Source organism: Eurosta solidaginis, chromosome 3 (genome assembly GCF_040869045.1).
Source record: "Eurosta solidaginis isolate ZX-2024a chromosome 3, ASM4086904v1, whole genome shotgun sequence".
Classification (NCBI taxonomy): domain Eukaryota; kingdom Metazoa; phylum Arthropoda; class Insecta; order Diptera; family Tephritidae; genus Eurosta; species Eurosta solidaginis.
Window position 1 is genome coordinate 198,706,545 of NC_090321.1, and position 27,790 is coordinate 198,734,334.

The window sequence follows — 27,790 nt, forward strand, 5'->3', positions numbered from 1 at the left end:
ATTTTTGAAACGGTCTTGTCAAGTGTTTTTTGTTTATGGCTGTGTGCGGTTCGTTGCCAGGTGGAAGGCAGTGATTCTAATTTGTTTATCGCGGGGGGTTGGTTTCGTGTTTTCTGTGCTCGTGTCAGTTGTCTGTGATTTGTTTTGTTTTTTTTAATGGTTTCGGAGATTTAATACATGTAGTTCTCAGAAGACAAAAAAGGGTTTCATTTGAAACAAAAAAGTTTCATTTGATCTGAAAATACCAGGGTTGCGCGTTTACAACATTTTTTGGAGTATTTACACTTTCATTGTAAACAATTGTAAACATTTACCGGCATGTGTCATTTCAACTTATACTGTAAACTGTCAAGTCAAACAGATCGATTTGAAAGGTCCAAAAATTTACTTTTTTGATTTATTTTGTTTTGTTGATTTTCCGACAGGGTGGATAAATGATGTATATTGGAACGATTTTCCGTCATCCCTTGTCAAATTTGGTTTTGAGACAAACCGGTTTGCGCTATCAGAAGTGTCGATTTTCGTTCTGATCTGTTGTTGTCGTTTGTCCTGTTTGTGTATGTGCTGTGTGTTCATTTAGAACCGAGGGTGGTTTTTACTGATCGATTTGTATGGCTGACTGGTGCAGGTAAAAATCCGTAATTTTAGTCGATTGACCTTTGTGGGTTTGTTGTTTTGGTGCGTTAATTGTTTTGTGTTTATTTGTTGTTGTGTGTTTGTCTGTTGTACCTGTGTGATTACTTTGTTTCTTGTAAACAAGTTTTAAAGGCTCGAATATTGTGTCAGAAATTGTGTTTATCTGTTCGTTTATTATTCTACCGTCGAATGTTTTCTGTTTGTAGATTTCCATGTTGTCGACTACGTTGAGACGTCGGGCTTTTGCTTGTATGTCAAGAACCCTAACTGTTTTATTGATGTTTGCTTGGCAACATTCATTCTCGACCATGTGATTCGCGAAGTTAGACTGGGTATAATGTTTGGATTCCGTATTTTTTTGTTGTAATCTCTAATATGTTCGCTGAACCTCGTTCTTATTTGTCGTCCTGTTTGTCCTATGTAACTATGTTGGCATCCGCAGGTAAGCTTGTATACGCCGTGGCTGCTAAACGGATCCTCTAAGTTAGTGTTAGTTTTCAGTTTTCGCCCTAGATTGTTTGATATTTTGAATGCTGTGTTAATGTTGTATTTTTTAAAGAAGTTTGCCAATTTATATGCTACTTTTCCAGTATATGTCATAGTCGTCCAGCTATTATTTTCCTTTTCATTATTTCGTTTTGGTTCTCCATTTGTCCTTCTCAGCTTATCTACTAGTGTTTTTATATCCGTTATTTGCAGCGATATTATATATGACCTCAAATTCTCTCTTACATGCCTCTTGTGTAAGAGGTGTTCTTTCAAGTCTATGTACCAAGTGCCTTAATGCTGCATTTTTATGCTGTTGGAGTGAATTGAGGTATTATGTATTATTGTGTCGGTGGCCGTTGGCTTTCTATATATGTCATAGTTAAATCTTTTGGCATCTTTATCAATATTTATAGTGAGGTCTAGATAGTTGACTTCTCTGTCTTTTTCGGTTTCCATTGTAAATTTTATATTTCCGTGCTGTTTGTTGAGGTACTCCAGTACAAGCTCTTCGTTATTAGTAGTTAAAACGCATATTATGTCATCCACGTATCTAGCATAAAACATTCGATGGTAGAATAATAAACGACCAGATAAACACAATTTCTGACACAATATTCGCGCCTTTAAAACTTGTTTACAAGAAACAAAGTAATCACACAGGTACAACAGACAAACACACAACAACAAATAAACACAAAACAATTAACGCATCAAAACAACAAACCCACAAAGGTCAATCGACTAAAATTACGGATTTTTACCTGCCCCAGTCAGCCACACACATCGATCAGTAAAAACCACCCTCGGTTCTAAATGAACACACAGCACATACACATAACTAAATATACACAATCATCAATTTGGCAATACCTGCTCATGTACCTCCGAGCTATAAATACAGGACAAACGACAACAACAGATCAGAACGAAAATCGACACTGATGATGCCACAACGCCGAAACCGGTTTGTCTTAAAACCAAATTTGGCAAAGGATGACGAAAAATTGTTCCAATATACATCAGTTTTTTTATTTACTAGCAGGGTACCCGACGTTGTTCGGGATGCGTATTTATATTAAAGTGGCCCTTATATTTTTTTAAATATCGATATCTTAGGTCTTTAACTTAACAAATTTTAAAACATTTCTGCTAACCTAAATCACGAAACCATGTGCAGGCTCCGTTTATATAAAACAATATTTATTTTCCCACATTATCCCTCCTCCCCTTTTATTGCTTGGTCCATCCCACTTACTTTACTCTGTGCCTTTTTCTGGCGATCCCATTCTTATTATCTCGCGCTCAACCTCTTTTCGGTATTTTCTTCACTCTTCCCCCACATTTCTATTACCATATCTTATTTTCAGTTCTTTTGTCTAAGCTCGCCGCTAAAGCATGCAATAAAATCAGTAAATATTACTTCAATCGGTTAAAAGTTATAAGCCGTAACTTACATACATATATGGATATACATACACATTCAAAATATAAAACAGAAAATACTTACAGATCCTGTTTATATACCAGAGAATAAAAGAAAGTTTTTTTATATATGGGTACATACATGTTTATTTCGCTTGCAAATCGTTGAGTTTGACAAAAAAAAACTACGTACAAATTTTTAAAATTGTTAGTTTTTACAAATTAGGTTGGAAAAAATAATACTTTTTTGTTGAGTGACTAATTTTAAAAGAATTCATTTTGATAGCTTTTTACGACTTTCTAATTTTTAATTGTTGCATACATTAAGGCGAATTATATAAAACTGTTATAGAATAACTTATGCGCATACATAGCCATATATAGCATTATGATTGTTATAAAAGTGAATGCTTACATACTTAGCACGCATAAAACAAAATTATTCCAAGCTCTTCAGTGTGAATGTATGTGTATGTGTGGAGAGTTAACTTGTAATACAAAATTTAACATTTTTAATGCTTATTTAAAAAAAGAATTGTTTTATAATTCTTCCTTATAAACAACGTTTGATGTGGAAGTGTTAGGAACATAGACGATTCATTTGTCTGCTTCACTAACACGTGAGAGCGCCACGTAAAGCTGGCCATGAGAAAAGCAACTCACAGTCAGATCAACGCCCACAACACTCATCGTCCGGCCTTGTGCTTTGTTGATTGTCATAGCATAGCAAAGGCTCACCGGGAATTGAACATGTTTAAATCTAAAGGGAAAGTTGTTTGGTATAAGGGGGATACGTGGTATAAAGACTCTCTCTCCTCTGCCACTGCCTGTCAAATTTTCTGCTTCAATTATATTTTGTTTTACAGAAACAACTTTGAGCCTCGTTCCATTGCACAATTTTGGTGGGCTTAGGTTACGCAACAGAATAATTGGTGCGCCGATTTTCAAAATAATTTTATGGGATGGAAGTCCAGGTGCACTAAGGCTATGTAAAAACTCCACAGGGAAATTTGTTGAGTCATCTTGCTCCAAAACTCTGTTGATTGAAAAGTATTCGACCTCCTCTCCCTGAATATCGTTGAGTATATACGAATTGATTTTCAAAACCTGGTCATTTCGTGGCATCAAGATAGACCTCTCACAAAGCCAAAAGTTATCATGACAGACTCCTAGATCATTATAAACAGTAGAAATTAGTTCTTGCAAAGAATGTACGGTACGGCACAAATTATCGGGTAGTGTAATTTTGCCCTCTTCTTCGGGGTATGTACCATTTCCAATCTTTAGCAAAGTTTCGGAGAAGTTCTGCGCATTTATGTTGCCTCCGATTCGAGCGCGCATATTTTCTGTTAAATGCATTCTTTTAATGTTACACCATAAATATGAGCTCTTCAAACACGCTCGTATTTCATCTGCTCTTGTATCGCGTGGTATGACCGGTAGTATCTGCCGAAAATCTCCACAAAAGAGAAAAGTAACACCACCCATAACTTGGTCATTTTGGCGTATATCCCTCAGCGTTCTGTCCACAGCTTCTACGGCTGTCCGGTTCGCCATGGTGCAATCATCCCATATTACCAACACACAGGTCACCCGAATACCAGCTGGTAATGTCAATACCTTAGAGCCCAATTACATACAACTTTGAGAACTTTGACGAAAGTTGCGCTCCCATTGCTATCACACGGTCCTGTCAAAAAAGTTTGTGGAACGTAAGGTTGAGAAAAATTTTGAGCCATGAGCAAAAAACGAAGCGCTCATCTGTCAAAGTTGCACAAAGTTATATGTACACGTAAAACTTCGAAGGATCCACTTTCATACAAAGTTGCTTTACGTTCCACGAACTTTGTATGGAAATGACAACTCCAAAGTTTTATGTAATTGAGCCATTAGTTACTGGTAAAATTGCATGGGGTTCAAAAATACGTTTCTTCAGATGAGGCTACCAAAATTGAAATAAATCATCCGAATGCACCTCCCAAATAGCAATAGGTTGAGTTAAAAATATTCAGGGTATTCGTTTAAAGTCGTGTATGCCTCGAAAAGCTCGTATAATAGTGTAAACCTCGCATTTATTTGTGTGGCAACAAATCATAACAACTTAAGTCGAGTTAAGAAATTATAACAGCTGAAATTACCTCCAGCGATTTTTTAAAAGAAAACTGCTTCATAAATTAGCCAAACGTATTAGATTTAATGGTCTAGAAACCAAATAATATAAAACCGATAAAAGTTCTACAAAACTTAGCTTTTTGTTACTAAAAACCGCCAGAAGAAATTCTGATTGGTCTAATTTCTTAACTCGACTTAAGTTGTTATAATTTGTTGCCACATATTTATTTATTTAAACGAATACATTAACTGATTAACAATAAAAATTAAAGGAAAAACAATTTGTCCTCACCAGTTTAAAATTCACTTACAACAATACAACTGCACAACACAAAATACAACTGCACAACTGAACTTCTTCAAACAACTAAAATTTATGTCCAGCTAAAATTTATAAAACCTCAAAAAATCAAAGAAGAAAATCACAGCTACTTTGATGAAATTTTTTTCATGAAAACTGGTAACAGAACTTTGCGCCACCTGTCAGCGAATAGATAAATAGAATTGCACCAAAAGGTTTGAGTCCCTGATTAACGCGTGTAAAAGGTTTAAAATCGTAGCTAATTGAAAAATCTTATTTCTAAAATTTTGATGTTGCTTTGCCCGGGAGTTGAACCCAGGGCATACGGTGTGATAGCGGAGCACGCTACCATCACACCACGGTGGCCGCCCTAAGTAAAAGTATTTCATATTGTAGGTAAATTTATAGATTTTGGAGCAAATACATTTTGACCGATAACTCAGTTATCGATTAATTTATCGAAATATCACAAAATTCAAATGAAACCTGTGACCTTCCTCTATTGTTTGATGCCCATATTGTACGCATATTTAGAGGTTTTAGGTAACCTCATTTTAACCGATTATCGTAATATGGCAGCGTGAAATAATTTTTTTTGGTACGCCACTGTATCTATTCATGAATTTGATTTTTAATTTATATGAAATTGAAAAAAAAACTTTGCAAAGGCATTCTTTGATATTTGTTTGGAAACTAAGTGCATTTTCCTTCGTTTTTCAAAAAAAATCCTTAAAAGTAGCTTAATTATAGCTTAAACAACTATATCTTTTTTGTTTCTCACGTGATTTTAATGAAATAAGTTCTAGATTCCCTTCTGGGTTACAGGCTATCCCTCTGTGAAAGTCTCATAAAAATCCATTCGTTAGTTTCCGATATTATCGAAATCATACAGACAAACAGAAAAAAGTGGTGCCGATGGATTCTACGACATTCCAAACGTCAAGTACACTCATTTTTTTTTAGAAATCTTGGATGTACAGACACGATTTTCTAGAGATTTATTATAGTATAGATTATAAAATGAAAATTGACCAAAACAATGAAGAATCGGACAGTGAAAATGAATAAAAAATATTAAAGCGTATTTTTTTACAAGCCTGGAAAACTCTTTGAAAAATAGTGAAAATGCTTAATTAGTAGTAGATTGCTTCTGACTCATAAAAAAAGCAAAAAAATTAACTGTTTACAATGGTTTACAAAATGGAATTATTTACGTAAACAATTAGCTTGTAACAATTATATTGTTTACATGTAAACAATTCCTGAAAACAATCTAAACAGTTTACAGGCCCAACCCTGGAAAATACTATAACCCGGGAAGTCAGCTGTAAGCAAAATAAAAAAGTAAACTGAATATCTAAATCATTATACATAGTTATCGATGCGCTTATGTAACGATTGTGAATGTCTCAAAAAGGTTACAGAATTCCAATACCGTTTTGTGTAGTAATTTTTTTAAACTTACCACCAAGAAAATTTGTTGAATCGACCATTTTATATATGTACATATATGCCTCTAAATTATCTGCTTATGGGATCTATAAACATTTACACTCTTCACGTATGTGCCTTCATATGTATGTATGTTAAAATATTATGCATTGCCAAACTTATGCGTATTACGATTATAAACAACTGGCATTTAACTTTTGCTAAATTACTTAACTTTAAACATATATTAATTCATCGTATTATATTTTTTCTTTGTATCCGAAGAATAGAGGATAACTGCAAATCAGCTACATACATACGTACTTAACACTTTTAAAGAATTTGTTTGATTTGTATTTTTGTTTGATTTGTATTTTTGTTATCATTTGCTTATTTTTCAGAATCAACAATAATCGCGTCTCACTCGTTAAGCGTACAATAAATAACTAAATCTTATTAAACTGATTATCAAATACGCTTATCAATTTATGTTAACATTAACATGAGTACATATTAAATACTGAATCAAAAAGCAATAGCATACGTGGAATACCTATAAAATTTTGAAAAATGAAAAAATTGTGGCTTTGTATATCGACGGCTGATTGGAATGTTGAGCTATCTCGGCTGCCAGTTCGAAATTGGCTTATCTTAGAATATTTTTGAAAAACACACTATTTCAGAATTTTTTTTTCATAAACGTCCCAACCAATGTCAAAATGTATTGACTTTAAGCCAAAATAGCGCATTTTTGAAACAAATTTGAGATAGGACGTTCTTCAGAGAACAAACGTAAAACCTCAGTAGCTTTTTATGTATTAGCCTTAAAAAATACATGGATTTCGTTAAGAAGATGTTGTTATCACTATAGTCAGAGTACTGGTAGACGATCGGAATATTGACTGTTTATATCAGTCGAGACCCAACTAGACATAAAATGATTTTTTGTTGTAACAACACGAATTCTTAATCCTTTTTTACACGCTTAAAGTATAATAAATTAGTACTCTAATTTTTTGAATAACTAGTCGTTTTCACGAAATCAGTTTAAGGGCAATTCCAATGAAAAAGAAATCAATAAAAATAAATATGGTTTATGACATCCTTCATCGGAATTCGGTCACCAATGCTAATTCTATTGTTTTAGATATCAACGGGGTGGATGTTTTCACCCAGTGGACGTTGCTAATCCCTTTAATGACTTTTTTGCTACAATCGGAAAAACTTCCTTGCCCAATAATAGCCCTATTAGCTGCACATGTAACATCAACCATTTTGATTCTGGAAATACTTCTCCAGGAAGTAGCTTCTTTTTTGACCCTATCTCTGGCACAGATATCCTGAGGTTAGTAAACTCTTTGAAAAACAATAATTCATCTGGAAATGACAACATTTCGAATCGCATGTTAAAAAAGATTGCTCTCTATGTTGTTGATATTTTAAAGTATTTATTTAATTGTAGTATAGTCTCAGGAGTATTCCCAGAGGATCTGAAATGTGCTGTTGTTTTAACACTATATAAGAAGGGAAATAGGAAAGATAAGAACAACTACAGACCTATTTCTCTTTTGACATCAATTTCGAAAGTTTTTGAGAAAGCTGTGAAGTGTAGGGTCATGGCTTATTTGGAAAAAATTAAATATTTCAGTCCTATGCAATTCGGTTTCCGGTCAGGAGCTTCTACTGAAGATGCTCTTCTTGACCTATGTTGCTTTATGTATAAGTCCATGGACGAAAGAAAGTATTTTGGTAGTCTTTTTATTGATATAACAAAAGCTTTTGACATGGTTGACCATAATATTCTTCTAAGTAAACTACATTCAGCTGGCATCCGTGGAAATGTTCTTGATTGGTTTAAATCATATATAAATACAAGAATACAAAGGGTCAGAATAGACAATTCTTTAAGCACAGCTAGATCGATGGATTTGGGGGTCCCTCAAGGTTCAGTCCTTGGTCCAGTTTTATTTTTAATTTATATAAATTCTATATTTTCAATACCTTTCCTGGGTAAAGTCACTGCTTTTGCAGATGACTTGGCTATTGCATATGCGACAAACAATGCATTCAATCTTTTTGCGGATATAAATCATGATGTGCACCTGCTGAGGCAATGGTTCGCTTCTCATAAGCTGATTGTTAGCAATAAGACCAAGCTGATGTATTTCAGCCTCTCAGGCAAGGAAGTGCCAAGCAGTGATATTACTTTCCATTCTGCAAGTTGTTTGCGGTATGAACTTTATACTCATACTTGTATTGATCAGGGGTCTCAAGTTGGCTATGCACCTGAATTTGACTGCGACGGAAAATGTTTTAAGATCGAAGTGGTATCCAATTTTAAGTACCTGGGTGTTATAATAGATCAAAATTTGAGTTGGTCGTCCCATATCTCTACTGTGAAACAATATCTGTTATCCACTCTGCGCTCATTTTATCGTCTTAAAAAACTATGTTCACGCAGTGTGCTGAAAATGGTGTATTTTGGACTAGTACAATCTAAATTACAATATGGTATAAGTTGCTGGGGAAGTGCGTATAATAGTAAAACTCGTCCGCTCTTAATTCTGCAGAAGTGTCTCATAAGAAGAATATGTAACGCGAACCGCCTATCACACACTATGAACCTTTTTAAACGGTTAAATATTCTGCCTGTGAGGCACTTGTATTTCTATAAAGTTTTAAAAATATTTTTTATGAGGTGTGGGTATCTACGTAGTCCAATATACCCCCCACAAAGGCTAAGAAGCAGCTCACATTCAAATGTTGTAGTTCCTGCTTCTCGTACCACCCTGTTTCAAAACTTCTACACAATAGTGTCCTGCATGGTTTTCAATAAGCTTCCCGAAGCTATACAAAGCATTAGGAGACTATCCGTTTTCTTGAAGGAGGTAAATTATGGCTCCTTTGTTTGAATCATGATGATATAGAAGTTCTGTTGCGGCCTGTTACGTAAAGTATCTCCCTTTAAAAATTTTAAAATTTAACAAATTTTATAATTAATTAATATAATATAATATAATATAATATAATTACTAGTATTTTCATTATATTTTTTGTCTTTCACTACCTCTGTATAATTCTCTCGTAGTAAGCGCACTTGTAAATTGGAATTTGTTTAATTCTTCAACTTCTGTAAATATTTCTTCTTCATTACATAGATTTTGTATTGCACCCCACAATGTACAACATAGATTTATAGTTATTTAAGGAAATGGTGTTATCTCTGTCCTGTTATTTGGACACTAAACACCATTAACTGTTATCTTTTGCTAATTTTATATATATAAGTATACTTCTGTTTTATGAATTGTATAAATTTAAGATTGCACAGGATAATAATGAATAAAATGAATGAATGAATGAATAGTGAATCAGATATACTGAGAGTGGAACTCACAAAAAATCATTCTAGGTACGGAACAGAAATAGTGGAATAAGTCACAAACGGAATGAATATGTAAATACCAAGTAAATGCGCAGAGTATAATTCTTGTTTTTTGATGTGTAAACAGCTTTGCTCACAGTGTGGAGAATACAGTAGTAAGCGTAAGGTAAGTGCAAGCAAAATAGAAGTGGTATGTTGTGTGGGAGAATATAGAATGTAAGGGAACGTACCCAAATTGCGTGACCCCTTTAGGGGGCGAGGGGGGCTTCTTTAGGTATTACACTGGGCACGGGGGGAGGGGAGCAATTGGGGCTTTGTCACGTAGTCAACAATCTCTAGAAAATCTTGAAATTTTTTTGTGGAATTTATTTCGCGTCATAAATTTCCATGAAAAATCATCAGAAAAACTTGCACGGTAATGCAGTGGACGACGTGTCTCGCGTGCGACCTCTGAATGTCCTCTCCAGGAGACAAAAAAGAGATCTTATATGTCTGAGGAAACTCCTGATGCTACTGCTCCCATAATCTACGATGTATCCCAGTGGCTTGATGCTGGCAGAGTATTCTGTATAAAGTTGAATTAGATGAAAAGATATAAAAAGGAAAAAGACTTTATAAATAAAGTTGTTGTTCGAATATGTTTTTAAATACATTTTTCTTCTTAATATTATTAACTTGTAATTATATGTATGCACGCACGCTTCGCGTAACGGGGCGGGTGCTGAATTAATAAAAACAAATTTAATGAAATAAATTTTTTTTAAGTTAGCAACAAATAATTTAAAATCATACTTATGAACTTCTATGTGAAAACTAAAGGGGGAGGGGGGTCTTAAAATATACTACCGATGGTCACCGAGGGGAGGGAGGGGGATAAAAAGTTGTAGAAAATGGGTCACGTAGTTTGGGTACGTTCCCTAAGTGTAGTAGCAATGTGTGGTATTGGTATGCTTTATGCGGGAATACAGGATGTAAGCGTTAGTGCAGTAACTGCACTGTAGCATAATTCGGGAACAATGTACATAGAGTAGGGAAATTAACGAGTTATTGCTTTGCTACCAAAAAGTGGTCGATTTATTATTAAATTGTTATCGGTTATCCATCGAAAGTTTATCGATATGTTATCAAAAACGTATGGATTTGTTATCAAACAGTTATTGGTTTATTATCAATACGTTATCAAAAAGTTACCGATTTGTTGTCGAATAGTTATAGATTATTTAATGAAAAATTATAGATTTGGCATCGAAGTGTTACAAACTTGTTATTGATTTAATGCCGAAAATTTCGATTCGATATAAAAAAATGATCGTTTTGCTATCAAAGAATTGTGGATTTTATGGTGAAAATGTATCGATTTCTTATCGGCGTATTATAGATTAGTTATGGAAGTTTTGACAACTATTTTTCGGCGTGCTATCGATTAGTTATCTAAAATTTATCGATATATTTAAGTTAGTTTAAGTTACGATATAAAAAGTTATCGATTTGGTGTCGAAAAGTTATAGTTCGATATCGAAAAGTAACGATTTCCTTTTGGTGTTATATCGATTTTTTATCCACAATTCATCGGTTTGTTATAAAACAGATATTGATGAAACCTCAATATAAAATCGATAACACATCTTTAGCTCATCAATAACAAGCCGATAAAAATGTAATAAGAATCCCATGATTAGGCGGTAAGCAATAGCAAACCGATACCTCGATGATAATAATTTGCTATCGATAATAATGGTATAATTAAACAATAGTTTCTCGGTATCGGTTGTTACAGATAGATCCCGATGAACGGGTTTATCCGGAACGACTCCGTGAACTCTTAAAGGAAAAGGATCCATTCGAAGTTTCAAAATTATAAATAAGTAAATACACTCATTATTCCTTAACGATGCGATTTGTCGAGGCCAACGATTTTTCGACAACAGTGCCGATTGTGCTATTCAGTAACTCAGTTTTAACATTGGTTATGAGGTGACAATTGCGTTGATTTAAAATGTAAGAACCTTAAAAGCGTAGCCGGTGACGTTAACAACCTCAAAAATATTTGTCTATTATTTGCTGATAATAACTGATCATGGGTTAACGAATATCGATATACAAATACATATAGCGAATATCGATACAGCAGTGGAATTCACAAATTCTTCACCGACATTCGATTCACATATAGACGGTAAATAATCGAAGAATGTTTATTTGACGTAGCGGCTTAATTTGTTCGGCTGTGAAGAGGGCTGTCTGTCCCATTAGTTACATTGGAGTTCCCCGCTAAATATTTTTCACTTTAACTTCTATTGTAAAACTGTTAAGTGAAAAGGAAACGATAGTGAGACATTATAAATTAGTTTTGAAACTTAATTAATTTTTAACGGCATTAAAGGCAGTATTGTATACATATATGCATATAATAGCATGTTATTATTACACAAGGTCACGATCATACTTGGACATAGTGCGATAAATTTTCAGTGTACCTGGCATTACACTATCACTAAACAATGTAGTGGAAAATGCACACGGTCCCCAACTATGATCACGATAGTTTGTGACAGTTATTGTTATTAGGGGACTCATTTAAGCTCACAAATGCCTTATAAAGTATGTACACTTATAAATTTATCTAGTGGGTAAACGAACTGTCAAATTTTGAATGAAAAATTGTTTATACTATGTTATGTGTATAAACACACACCAAATTGGCAATTTATACCATTTGGGCAATTTATTACGTAATTTATCATATAATAAATTGCCAATTTAAAAAAATAGCGTAATAAATTGTTTCAAACTGCAAATGCAACCGTGTAAAGTGTGTTTATTGAGTAGATTTAAACGTCAGTTACGCATGGCTCTACTATATGGTTAGCTCATCTCATCAGCTGATTTTATTTTTTTCATTTCCCTACTCCGCATTGTGAAAAGAAGATGGCAAACTCAAAATTAAACCAAAATATTGAACCCATTTTCTTACAACACACAAAAATTTCAAAGTTTTATGTTTTCATTCCATTCCACTCGCCTAATACCAACACGCACATTTTGACAGTCTGAACAAAGGTATGTTCTTGCTGTAGAGATGAGCCAACCAGATATCCAATTACTATTGTGTAAGCTAAATTGAGTTGTATGAACACCACTCAATTTAAATCGAAATTGCTTAAATTTATTTTTCTGTTTGAACATAGTATTACACAATTTGTATAAATTTACGCGCCCATTTCATGGTGTAAACGAGGTAAAATCAAAAGAATGCAACCTTGCAAACATAACAGTTTTCATTTTCATCAGAAATCTCCAACATCAGAAGTCATTTACAAGAATATCTTATAAAAGTTTTGATTTTTACTTAATCTTGGCATTTTTAATTTGTACAACATTCACTAATTTTTTTTGGCAATAATACAGCTGATCGACAATTAAGTTTATCAAGAATATTACTAGGTGCATTCATATAACAGCGTGTGTAAATGGATATAATTTTAAACCTCATAAATTTATATGTATGCTTTAATGAGTCTCCCTATTATTATTTTTACATCTGTTACACCTTGTATGATTCTTTTCGCATGAGCATTTGGGCTCTATGTAATTGGCGCCGGTTTGAGCCACATCATTTTGTGTTGAAATTCCCATTCCGTTACTAATTCCTAAGAGCGTTTGCTCTTTCTTCATCAGATGTTGTTAGTGTTCTGCTTCATATATCAGAACGTGTACTATAAGTGACATGCATAGCATGATTTTCGTATGCCGAAAGAGGTCTTTCCCTTGCTTCTGATCCTATTGAATAGCTTTGATGCGTTTTCCTCATCACCGAGAGCTTCTTTGACTACAAAGCATTTTTTTACGTGGTCTCCTCGATTCAATAGTGCAATTAAAAATTGCCCATGCGTGTTTCTGGGATCCTTGACGTTAGTTATTACCTTTTAAGTTTTATTTTATTTATTTCTTAATAATCAGCCCAATTCTAAACAAAAATTCCGTGCGAGTTTTTTGCCTTCTCCCATTCCTCGTATTCTAAATAAAAATTCCTTGCGAATTTTTTCACTTCTCCGTTTCCTCCTATTCTGAACAATGTTCGAAAAGCGGAAACCGGTTATGGGAGAAAAGTAGGTATTATGAATGTGAGGGAGAGGGAAATTTCTCTGCCATTTCATAGGAGTTTTTTCACTTGTTAAATTAAAGGGAATGCATCACAATAGTTAAAGGAAATTGGTTCTTTTAAGAAAGAACACTTATTTGTACAAATTTGTGCTAAAATATGTATGTACGTTCTACCAAAATATCTATTTTAAGTCGAAAAATATATCATAAGCAACGGAAGAGCTGTTGGTATATTTGATGCAGCCATCCAGAAACTGAGTAAGGATTTTTTAAGAAGGCTTAAATGGATTTTGGCATATGACGAAAGACGAATTCAACACGACTTGGCCGCCAGAAAATTGCTTTGCTGAATGGAAGCAGGCAACTTCGGTAGATTTGTGTTATCCCGCCGTCTTCTCTTCTTATGCTCCTCTGTTGATGTTGCTGTGGCATCAATTCATTACTCATATCAGTGGATATCACATAAAATGCAATACTGTGCATTGTTTATATTTTATTTCTTCATTTCAAACAAATTCTCAACAATAATTAAACTTTTCTATTTTTTAAACAAAATGAGAAATGCGCAATGAAATTTCAATTGACAAAACAGCTGACTTCGAAAATCCGAAATTCCTATTCCCCAATTATTGTTCTCCCTAGGAGAAAAGAATTGGAGAAATTTTGCAGCGGGAATAAAAAATTCCGCGAGAACAAAATTCCGAGGGAATATTTAGAATGGGCTGAATATTTCCGCTATTATCTTCGGACGGGCTCAAGCGATTTGTATGAAAATGTGTACAAAGGTGTGAACCACATTCACGTGGTTGCTTGGGATATAAACAATAGGTCGGATATTCAATTTGTCTACATGTAGTTTGATAAAGCCATCGACAATATATAATCTTGGCCTATTTAATTTAATTGTGAAATGTAATTGTTATTTATTTCACAAACGTAATCAATACAGTGCTACATATATGTACATATGCATGTACTTATCTACAAATTTAGTCAGAAAAGCATTCATCAGACATCGGTTCTTCCCATATCTTTTATGTATCTGTACTTTTGTACATGCATTTCAATTATTGTCACTCTCTTACTGTATGTAAACTAGCTTAATACATTAGCGATAACTTTTCCTACAGGGCTTTATGTGACTCACTAATAGCTGCTAAATGCCTATGATCATAAAACATTCCCAAAGGTTTTTGTATGAATGTTTGTAAACACTTTCGTTATTTATCATTACAGAATACTCCCTTTAAATAACTTTTAGTACTTTGTCAATGTTTTGTTTTAATATTTTCAAAATAAAGTGATTTCCACTTGTTGTAGGCAAATAAAATATTTCGCTTATATTTTGTATATTCTTCCCAATTAATTACCTCATAACATTGTAAATTTTACCAAGTAGCGCAACTAACAGCTGATCGGTGAAAATTCGCACATTCACACGCACAGTTCTCGACTCAGTTTCAAAACAAAACTTTAGATTATTTAATTCAAATTTTAAAGTGAGATAATCCTTACAAATTTATGTATACAGAATATATATGGCGTTTTTGTTGTTATTAAAACAATAGTTTTATTTATGTTAAAGCTTTTATCATTTTTTTTTTTAACTTTGAAAAATCTCCGAACACCATTCCTTCATTATATGACATTCGACTGCCTAGTCCACTGCCTTCCACTCTATTCGCAACATAACCTCTACTTAAGCTGCCAAACTATATAGTAAACAATGCCTCATAATTTCTATCTAGTTTTCATTTGCTTCATTTACTCACCAATTTTATTGTGTATTTCTTTTTTAGACTGGTAATTCCGCACAGATGTTAAATCTGTCGATTTTTTCGGTATTTGTTGTTTAATAAATGACATCAACATTTATTGCAAGAATTTTTTGTTATTGCTTTACTGGTTGATTTGAGTTAGGTATTTATATACGAATGCCGGCGTCCAACTATTAAACTTTTCTAGTCTGAGAACTAAATAAATAAATGGGTAAATTGTCAAAATAAAGAGAATCGGGTTGCAGGAACTCTCTTTTCAAACCCTTTACGTGCAATTCTGTATTTATTTTCTTGCAAGCGAGCACTGGTTAATCCGATAGGTTTCACCCTGTTTCACTAATTTCTAGCTAGGACAAGAACCTTTCATTTACGCTGATGCTAGATTGGTTTGCAGTGGACCTTCAATGGGGCAGACCCTAACAATCAGTTAACTGTTGTCCGCTTAAAAGTGGGTTATTTAAGATGTTATTTAATTTGAAACAAGTTTTTAACTCAATTTAGTAAAATATACAAATAACGTATCTATTATCATGACAATTGTCATCCATGTGGCTATGCGCTGGCGCCTAAACAATGTTTATTGAAAAGTAGCTTGCTGCGACCTCGGGTGATTTCACGCACTCGCCGACTGTGCACAACCACACTTTTCAAGAACTCAGCCTCTTTGGCAGCCGCCGGACTGAACGAGTAGAAGTTATACCAATTTTATAAAGATGCTTAATGAAATAATTAGTCCAGTTTTCTATATTAAAGCCCATATTTAACATAGAAGTTCCATACAAACTGAAAGTCCATACAAAAAACTAATGATGAAAAAAAATATTTTCAATAATTTACGAATAATTGAAAAACTCGATTCGAATGGAAAAGTTTCTTTCGAATCGAATTTCATAATAAAGCTACGGAAAATGCAAATTTTCACTTTTGAAGCATTTGCCGAAAAGATAATATGGATTTTTTTTTAAATAGGCACATATTTGGTAAAGTTTAAGAGAAAAGACTGCTATCCATTTTAACTTTATTTAAAAAAAATAAGAGATACACTTTTGGCGACAGATTTGCGATAGTGAATCCAGTGGCCCCGTGTGAAAAGGAAAAATTAATTATTTCATTAAATGAAATAGTATAATACTCCACGTGAAAATAAATTTGCCCTGAGGACGATTACTGAAGGTAATCGAAATATATCTGTTAAACAAAAACTTCTTGTGTTTTTATTACACCTTATCTCCGCATGACGCACGGATTCTGGTTTTGCCGTGTTGTTGATAGTGTTGTTGTTAAGCGTCGAGATCTAAAACTGCTCAGCTACAGAATAAAAATCATCTGCTGAATATTATATACATAACAGTTGGAAATTATACATGTAGTAAATTGTTAAATAAGTTAACGCTTTTAGCATATAAGAATTGTTTTATTATTTATTTTTATTATTTTTTTTTTTTTGTTACGAGTTAAGATAGGATAGGACAGTTTTCTTTATAGTAAAAAGTGAATCCGTTATATGAAATTAATTCGAATGAGAGTTAAAATCATGACACAAGCACCGAAATGGTTCATTTAATTCGAAATTAGTTCTGCACTGCCTCAAAAGAAGAGGTTTGTAATGTCTTGACACTCGCGATGGGACATTGAAATTTACTTCGTTCAAAAGAAAGGTGCTAGAATCTAGTCCATTCAATAGTTTAGCCATAAATAATACGCCTAACATTTCTCTACGACTAGCGAGAGTTGGAAGATTGATAATCTTTAACCGACTAGTATAAGGTGGAAAATTATACGCAGAGTCCCAATGAAAATTCCTTAAAAAAAAGTAAAAATTGCTTCTGTATTGACCCAAGCCTATCTGCATGAACTTGATATCGCGGATTCCAGACTATTGATCCGTATTCTAATATCGGTCTAACTAATGTGGTAAAAAGGGCTTTGGTTACATACGGGTCACTAAATTCTTTAGACCATCGCTTCACGAATGATAGAACACCTCTAGCCTAATTGACAGTAGTCGTAATATGAAGGTTGAAACTAAGTTTAGCATCCATCGTGACTCCCAAGTCAACAAAATAATTTACTGATACAAGACAAAAATTATTAATTACGTAAGAGGCTGCTGGCAAAGATCTCCGAGAGAGGCACATGAATTTACATTTATTGAGGTTCAGCGGAATTGAATTCGCGTTCCACCAAGCAACTAAGCAGTTTAAATCCGTTTGAGGCAAGGGACGTTCTTCAATAGACGCATAGGACCAAAAAAGTTTAACATCATCAGCATACATTAAAATTTTGGAATATTTTATTGTGGCACAGATATCGTTAATAAATAGCAAGAGCAGAATTGGACTGAGATGACAGCCCTGTGGGACGCCAGAGGGAATATGAATGACACCTGAAAGAGTATTTTTAAAAATTACTTGTTGCGTTCTACCGCAGAGATACGAAGATATCCACTGGTTGATACCAGGTTGAAAGCCAAGTCGGTCCAGCTTGTGGATAATCAAGGAGTGGGAAACGTTGTCAAATGCTTTACTGAAATCAGTGTAAATAACATCGGTGTCAAGATTTTCTCTAAATCCATTAGAAACATGAGTTGTGAGTTCAAGTAGGTTGGTAACGCTAGATTTTCCTTTACAGAATCCATGTTGGAAGTCTGCAATCAATGCAGAAATGGAAAATGTTAGCTGATTGGTAACAATGGCTTCAAATACCTTTGGGATGGCAGACAATGATCTACTGCCGTTTTTGTGGAGGGGTATTAGAAAAGATTCCTTCTAAGCAGCAGGAAAAACACCATGTTTTAGGGGCATGTGTTTAGCACATTTTTTGAGAAAACATGTGGGAATGAGATCAGGGCCGTATTTATAAGATTCCTTCAAAGACGTTAAATATGTAAAAACCTCTTCTGGAGATATTTCTGGAATATTAATTGCGTTAAGTGAGTTGAGTTGATACGGATATTCACTAGACAAATAAATTAATTCAGCGGAATAGTTAGATTTGAAAAATTGTGCAATGAAGTTAGCAATATCTAGATCATCGCTAGAGAAATCATCACGGTTTTTCATACCAGAAGGAAACACTTTAACCCTACGTTTAGAGTTAACGAAATCATAGAAAGCTTTCGGATTGCAAGTTATTTTCTTTTTCATCGTACAGATATAGATATTATATTAAACCCCTTAACGCGTTGGATAGCATTCTCGAGTGCCCATTGTTACTAAATCTAAATTCTGCTTAATTACAACCATGGTGGGGCTACCTTCCAAATATGTCCACCGGGTGCATATTTAACAATGTGTTTAGAGCCAGAGTTAGTATTGTGTGAAAGGCTCCGCTTATTCCAATCAGGGCCTTTCGTTGCACGGTTTGTTGCCTTGTAAATATTAATTCATTATTCAGTGCGTTCCACCAGACCAAGACCCCATAGAAGAGGAGCGGCTTGATCACAATGTCATATAGCCAGTGTATAACCTTTGGAGAGAGTTCCCAGCGTTTTCAAATGGTTCCACCGTAGCTAGCTGCACAAGGAGCCTAAGTCCACACAGACCACATAGTTACAGTACCCAGGTAACCCTGAAGAAGGTCTTTCAAGGTGTCCGAGTACTTCCCTTGGCAAGGATTGTTGGATCGTCAGCATGGAGTACCACTCTAAATTCGAGATCTTGAGGTAGTTCGTTTACGACCACGACTCAGAGGGGGGAGACAGAAGACCCCCTGCATACCCCTTCTTACCCTTCTCTGGGTCAGTAAATCTTCCCATGCCGCTGTGACAATCATGCCGTCCAAAAGTCTGTTGATATATATAATCAAAGATGATTCGACGGCAAGAAAGGCACACAGAATGAACTCTTTGGGCTCGACTGACCTTTCTATGAGTTTAATAATCGAATGGAAGGCTGTTTCAGTAGACCTGCCTTTAAAATAGGTGTGTTGCGCTCTCGAGGAATCCTCTCCGTACGTTTAGATCGTGCAGGCGCTCCAGCGCTTTGAAATCCTTGGGAGAGGCATTTGAGTTCTTCCCCGCCTTTCAAATTAAGCTAACTATGACCATATTCGACAACTTGGGAAGAAAGGCGAACCTCAGGCAGTTGGCATAGATTGACCAGTGTTTAGCCACAGACCTATCAAACGTTTATAAACAAAACAATATACAAACACACACATGAACTTATATAGATATGTATGAGTATGTGTAAAGGTTTCATGTGTTTTACAAGTTGGATGCAAAATTTCCCTACACACAGACAAATATATAGTAATGGAGATTGCATTTTTCATACAGTCACATAATTTAGCTGCTAATAGGGCAATTAATAATGCTGTGTTTCAAAATATATATCTTAATTTTTTTTTGTCGAATATAAGGAGTATATCCTTGTTAGTAATGTGAGCAATAGTTGCCCTGCAAAAAATGCGATTAGTTTAGAATGAATCCGGAATGAGTCGGAAAGGAGAATGCGACCAATGCCAGTTTTGATCTCTTTGTATGAGTTGAACTGTTTCCTTTTGTTTGAGCATGTCCTATGAAGAGACTAATTGTACCCATTTATACCCGAAAGGGATCGATAGGACCATTCGCCTTTGTACCCATATGAGAACATATGAAGACTAGTCCATTTTCGTTTCAATAAGGTCTGAAATATGGTGCAGTCGCATTTTTAACCCCAATGGTAGTAGAATGATACTCACCGATGTAATCCATTTTAAAATAAAAAAATAATTATAATGGTTTTAGTTTCATTTCCGTTTTACATTGAAATTAGCAAGTTAAAAAATTCAGTCTTTTATAATTTGTATTTTATTCAGGCACTACGTTTCTTAAATAATTCGATTCAATCACCTGTAGAGCTTACGATTTCTCAAACTTGTTCGAGAAGAGATTTCTCGCGACTCCCGCCTTCTCGCGAGAATTGAAAGTCGAGAAGCTCGCGAGTATTACGAGTATTTCGAGATTCGACAATCTTGCGAGAAGTCGTGTTCTCCATGTCTCGTTAAAGAAATAAATTATTGTGAGCAAAATTATATGTATAATAAATATGTTTTGAGTCAAATGTCATTGGAAAGCAATATAATCAAAAAAAAATTCACAAGTAAAAAAAAACAAGTAAGGAAGGTTAAGTTCTGGTGTAACCAACATTACATACTCAGTTGAGAGCAATGGTGGCAACATAAGGGAAAATAACCATGTAGGAAAATTAACCGAGGGTAACCCTGGAATGTGTTTGTATGACATGTGTATCAAATGAAAGGTATTAAAGAGTATTTTAAGAGGGAGTGGGCCATAGTTCTATAGGTGGACGCCATAAAGGTGGATCAGGGTTGACTATAGGATTTGTTTGTACGATATGGCTATCAAATGAAAGGTGTGAATGAGTATTTTAAAAGGGAGTGATCCTTATTTCCATAGGTGGACGCCTTTTCGAGATATCGCCATAAAGGTGGACCAGGGGTGACCCTAGAATTTGTTTGTACGATATGGGTATCAAATGAAAGGGGTTAATGAACATTTTAAAAGGGAGTGTGCCTAAGTTCTATAGGTGGAAGCCTTTTCGAGATATCTCCATAAAGGTGGACCAGGGTTGACTCTAGAATGTGTTTGTACGATATGGGTATCAAACGAAAGGTGTTAATGAGTATTTCAAAAGGGCGTGGGGTTTAGTTCTACAGATGGACGCCTTTTCGAGATATCGCCATAAAGGTGGAACAGGGGTGACTCTAGAATGTGTTTGTACGATATGTGTATCAAATTAAAGGTATTAATGAAGGTTTTAAAAGGGAGTGGTGGTAGTTGTATAGGTGGTCGCCTTTTCGAGATATCGGCATAAAGGTGGACCAGGGGTGACTCTAGAATGTGCTTGTACAATATGGGTATCAAACGAAAGGTGTTAATGAGTATTTTAAAAGGGCGCACAGTGTTTCGTGTAGAACAAGCTAGCTGGACAAAAACAAAGTTCTTATTCCACGAAAAGTGTAATGAGAAATGAAAGAAAACAAACAAAATAACAGGATTTCTGCTTTTTTTTAATATTTTTGCTCATATATATTGAGTAATTGAAGTAAGAAGGCAGGAGTGACCGTAAAATGCATTGATTAATTTGCAAAATTCTTGTTGAATATTAAGCTTCATATTTCTTTTAAGTGAACACTTTTATATAATTTTTTTGATGCATTCTAAGCCCGAAGGTATGTAAAATTTTTTAATAGTAATTCTTTCGCAATTAGAGTATTTTCAATATATTTAACATTCCGTTATTAATAAGAAAAGGTATTTTTTCTCTATATTTTTAACTTTAGGGACAAAAAGTTACATACATCCGCGGACATCCGGGCTAAATTTTACATATGTTATAGTCGGAAGTATTCTCTAATAGCAGAAAGAAAAAACCATTGCGAATTCTTTGCACATCTATTTTTAATTTTTTTTTGTACATTTTGTTATCTCCACATATAAAATAGGATGTATGTACGTACCAGCTCCGACGAGATATTTGAACCTTTAAAGCTGATCTACAAACGGCAAAACCAATTCTCAGGTACAGGGAACAAACACGTAGCCATAAAACACACAAAAATAAACGCGCAAGGTCAACCTACCTACTGCCACAACCTACCGCACCAGTCACCAAGGCATAAAAACAGGTACATACAAAACCATCCTAATGCAGGTATAACCACACAGGAACGCTACACAAAATAACCCCATTTGGTAGCATCTACGCCAATACCTGAATGTAATATGAATACTGCACAACTGATAACACAACAACACAAAGCAGTTTAGTTATAACCGTACCAAGAACGGAGTTTTTTGACATTTGGGTTCAACATTCGAAGGAAACCAGATATAAAGAATTATTGAGTTTTGTTGTACTTAAGTACGATTTAAGCGAAGCAGCCGAGTATTCGATAAAAAGTTTAAGCTTACAAATATCGGCATATTCGTCGAAGCTGGATCAAAAGTGGAACACTTCTGGAAGACATAAGGAGCAATTTTTGAATAAAAACTCGGAGTGGCTTTCGAGTCCAGACTTCACATTTACAATAACGGTGGATTCAAAGTTGCCATCAGACCAACCAACCACTTCTTCAGGTAACCCCGACCCCGGAAAACGAAAGAAGGACTTTGTTAGCTGCAGTGAAAAAACCAAACGGCGTCGAGTGGATGACCTCTTGCAATCTAGAAGTCCTGGTGGGTTACTTTATGCGGCAGAAGTATCAACGCGTATGTCCGGCAACAGAAATGTTGCTAATATTATAAAAAAATCACAGGAAACCACTCAAATATCCGGCAAAAAAGATGACATGTGAGCCAGATGCAAGATAATTGAGCAATGTAGAAGCTTTAGCATACTACGTAGATAGCAAGTCGACGACTCATGGGTACAAAACGACTTGGAAGTGGAGCACCAAGGCAGGCCATAAGGTTTATCCATCATTTTATAGTCTAAGAAAAGCTAAGGCAGCATGCTATCCAAATGAAATTGATATGGGTGAAACACGTGCGGAAATTAAAGTCCAGTCCGTATTATATAAAACTGTTGAGCGTTTAGTTTTAGCAAATCAAGAAGTTTTTGTTAGTTTATTACCTACAAACTTGACGTATACTTTAATCAGCAAGTGGTGTTGCGATGGAAGCTCTGGCCATAGCACATATAAGCAAATGTTTACATGTAGTTCTGACACTGATGAGTTTTTGTTTATATTTTCTTTCGTTCCTCTTCAATTACAGGATGAAAAAGGTAACATTGTTTGGCAGAATCCTCGACCTTCTTCTACCAATTAAATTAATTTTTTCTAAAGAAACAAAAGATTTTATTCTTTTTGAAACGAACAAAGTTTTAGAGGAGATAAGTGCGTTGTTGTCGACAAAGTACATGCTCGAAGAATACAAAGTTTCCGTAAATCACAATATGCTTCTTACAATGATTGTCAGAAAAGTTTGCAATGCTTTGACTGAAAACTCTTCCGCACAAAAGTGTTATATTTGTAGTGCCACTCCAAAAGATATGAATAATGAGTTACGGGACTTTACGCCTAACCTAGATAATCTTGGTTTTGGTTTGTCTACTCTCCATGCATGGATAAGATGTTTTGAATGCTTGCTTCACATAAGTTATCGCCTCGAAGTAAAAGAATGGCAGCTTATGAATGAGGCAGATAAAGAGAGTGTAAAGCTACGTTCCAACGAAATCCAGAATAAATTTAAAAGTGTACTTGGATTGATGGTAGATAAACCAAACCCAGGTTTCGGCAATACCGAAGACGGCAACACTGCTCGTAGGTTGTTCGAAAATTCTGAGGCAGAGAATACGGGATTGGATGTAACGCTCATCAAAAGATTCGACACTCTCCTTCGCGCATTAGCATCTGCGTACAATATAAATATCCAAAGATTTGAAAAATTTTCGGTCGAGACTAAAAAACTATATATAGATCTCTATCCATGGTTTAATATGCCTGTTACAGTTCATAAAATCTTAGTGCATAGTACTGATATTACAAAATCAGCAATTTTACCTATTGGTCAACTTTCTGAGGAAGCCCGTAACAAAGATTTGAGACGATTCAGGGACGATAAAATACAAAAGCAGTCGCGTGAAGCCACGAATAGATATCTTATGAATATGTTGCTTATAATATCGGATCCTTTAGTTAACATTTTTTGGGAGATACCTAAGAAAAAATTTAAATGTCTAACTTCAGAAGTCTTAAATTTACTGCCCCCCGATAATGTTGAGGAGTCAAAAAATACCTTAGTTGTTTCAAGCTTTCACAGTAGTGTTGCTGATGCGCATGACTTTTCCACAAGTGACTCATCGAATGAAAGTGATGATAGCGAATATTAACATAATTATAAAAGATAACCTACCCTATAACTTTTTGTTGGATCAGGTTTTATTTAATTTAAATCTATTGTCTTTTCTACTTTGTATGATACTTTTAAGTTTTTGTAATAAGTAATTTTCACATAATTAATTTAATTATTTACATTGTTATTATTATTATTGTAATTCACTTTTACATTCCTGACTGGTACTATAAAATAATTTTGTAAAAATTGTAGTGCTAGGATAAATACTCAAATAAATAAAAAATATGTATGTGCATATGTACAGTCACTCACATAAATAAGTAGACACCCCTTTTTGGACAATTCTTATAATTTTCGCTTCCGCAAATTTATTTTAACTAATTTCCCATAAGAAAATGTGTCACGATCTATAACAAAAACTAAATTATATTTAACAAGTAAGGAAGGCTAAGTTCGGGTGTAACCGAACATTCATACTCAGTTGAGAGCTGTGGAGACAAAGTAAGGGAAAATCACCATGTTGTAAAAAGAACCTAGGGTAACCCTGGATGTGTTTGTATGACATGTGTATCAAATGGAAGGTATTAAAGAGTATTTTAAGAGGAAGTGGGCCATAGTTCTATAGATGGACGCCATTTAGGGATATCGCAATAAAGGTGGGCCAGGCCTGACTCTAGAATTTGATGTACGATATGGGTATCAAATGAAATGTGTTAATGATAATTTTAAAAGGGAGTGGGCCTAAGTTCTATAGGTGGACGCCTTTTCGAGATATCGCCATAAAGGTGGACCAGGAGGGACTCTAGAATTTATTTTGTACGATATGGGTATCAAATGAAAGGTATTAATGAGTATTTTAAAAGGGCGTGGGCCTAAGTTCTATAGATGGACGCCTTTTCGAGATATCGCCATAAAGATGGACCACGGGCGACTCTAGAAATTGTTTGTACGATATGAGTATCAAATGAAAGGTGTTAATGAGTATTTTAAGAGGGCGTGGGCCTTAGTTCTATATGTGGACGCCTTTTCGAGATATCGCCATAAAGGTGGACCAGGGGTGACTCTAGAAGTTTATTGTACGATATGGGTATCAAATGAAAGGTGTTAAAGAGTATTTTAAAAGGGAGTGGGCCTTAGCTCTATAGGTGGATGCCTTTTCGGAATATCGTTATAAAAGTGGACCAGGGTTGACTCTAGAATGCGTTTATACAATATGGGTATCAAACGGAAGGTGTTAATAAGTGTTTTAAAAGGGAGAGCATTAAAAGTATCCTAGACAAATTAAATGAAAAAGGGCGGAGCTACGCCCATTTTGAAATTTTCTTTTATTTTTGTATTTTGTTGCAACATATCATTACTGGAGTTTAATGTTGACATAATTTACTGATATACTGTAAAGATATTAAATTTTCTTTTAAAATTTGAATTAAAAAAAATTTTTTTTTTAAAAAGTGGGCGTGGTCGTTCTCCGATTTTGCTAATTTTTATTAAGCGGACATATAGTAATAAGAGTAACGTTCCTGCCAAATTTCATCATGATATCTTCAACAAATGCCAAATTACAGCTTGCAAAACTTCTAAATTACCTTCTTTTAAAAGTGGGCGGTGCCACGCCCATTGTCCAAAATTTTACTAGTTTTCTATTCCGCGTTATAAGTTCAACTCACCTACCAAGTTTCATCGCTTAATCAGTATTTGGTAATGAATTATCGCACTTTTTCGATTTTTCGAAATTTTCGATATCGAAAAATTGGGCGTGGTTATTGTCCGATATCGTTCATTTTATACCAAATTTCATCAAGATACCTCAAAATTTACTCAAGTTATCGTGTTAACGGACAGACGGACGGACGGACGGACGGACATGGCTCAATCGAATTTTTTTTCGATACTGATGATTTTGATATATGGAAGTCTATATCTATCTCGATTCCTTTATACCTGTACAACCAACCGTTATCCAATCAAAGTTAATATACTCTGTGAGCTCTGCTCAACTGAGTATAAAAAATGTTTGAAAAATTCGACGAATTTTCATAAAAAATTTTAATTTTTAAAATTTTTTAGAGTATTGAGATTTGTAGTCCATTCAATTTAAGTACAATAAAGTAATATTCTTAAGCCCTTTAAATTTTTTTCGATCTATGTCACTTATTCACATGAGTTACTGTATATGAAATAAGCAATTGTATGCATATGAAGTAAAATTTTGGAAAGAAATAAAAAAAAGAAAATATGGCTGAAAAAAATTACGTAGTTGTAATAAATGAATGCATATGAAACGGAAAATCTCATAAAATAATTTTGTCCAGCTAGCTTGTTGTGGACCAGGGGTGACTCTAGAATGTGTTTGTACGATATGGGTATCAAATTAAAGGTATTAATGAGGCTTTTAAAAGGGAGTGGCGGTAGTTGTATATGTGAAGGCGTTTTCCAGATATCGACCAAAATGTGGACCAGGGTGACCCAGAACACCATCTGTTGGATACCGCTAATTTATTTATATATATAATACCACGAACAGTATTCCTGCCAAGATTTCAAGGGTTTTTTATTTCGCCCTGCAGGACTTTTTCATTTCATTCTACTTAATATGGTAGATGTCACACCCATTTTACAAAGTTTTTTTCTAAAGTTATATTTTGTGTCAATAAACTAATCCAAATACCATGTTTCATCCCTTTTTTCGTATTTGGATAGAATTATGGCATTTTTTTCGCTTTTCGTAATTTTCGATATCGAAATAGTGGGCGTGGTCATAGTCCGATTTCGGCCATTTTTTATACCAATACAAAGTGAGTTCAGATAAGTACGTGGACTGAGTTTAATAAAGATATATCGATTTTTGCTCAAGTTATCGTGTTAACGGCCGAGCGGAAGGACAGACGGTCGACTGTGTATAAAAACTGCGCGTGGCTTCAACCGATTTCGCCCTTTTTCATAGAATTAAGTTACCGTCCCAGAATCTAAACCCCTACGAAATTTCACAAGGATTGCTAAATTTTTGTTCGACTTATGGCATTAAAAGTATCCTAGACAAATTAAATGAAAAAGGGCGGAGCCACGCCCATTTTGAAATTTTCTTTTATTTTTTCATTTTGTTGCACCATATCATTACTGGAGTTGAATGTTGACATAATTTACTTATATACTGTAAAGATATTAAATTTTTTGTTAAAATTTGACTTAAAAAACAAAATTTTTTAAAGTGGGCGTGTTCGTAATTCGATTTTGCTAATTTTTACTTAGCACATATATGGTAATAGGGGTAATGTTCCTGCCAAATTTCATCATGATATCATCAACGACTGCCAAATTACAGC

General features: G+C 34.6%; 1 protein-coding gene across 13 annotated transcripts in view; it reads right to left on the bottom strand.

Annotated features, from left to right (window-relative positions):
* Positions 1–27,790, bottom strand: part of LOC137244884 (antichymotrypsin-2-like) — a 78,216-nt gene that overhangs the window by 33,940 nt on the left and 16,486 nt on the right. For 7 of the 13 annotated variants that reach the window (XM_067774587.1, XM_067774582.1, XM_067774586.1 and 4 more), the window contains exon 1: positions 15,653–15,854. The exons of 1 other annotated variant lie outside the window; for it this stretch is intronic. In XM_067774587.1, coding sequence (XP_067630688.1) covers positions 15,653–15,752 — 100 coding nt within the window. In that variant the 5' untranslated portion in view covers positions 15,753–15,854. Of the gene's footprint in view, positions 1–6,425; positions 6,860–7,190; positions 8,615–10,006; positions 10,342–15,027; positions 15,165–15,652; positions 15,855–27,790 lie in introns of those variants that run through there. 5 more of the 13 variants (XM_067774591.1, XM_067774585.1, XM_067774592.1 and 2 more) reach the window with 5 other exon arrangements.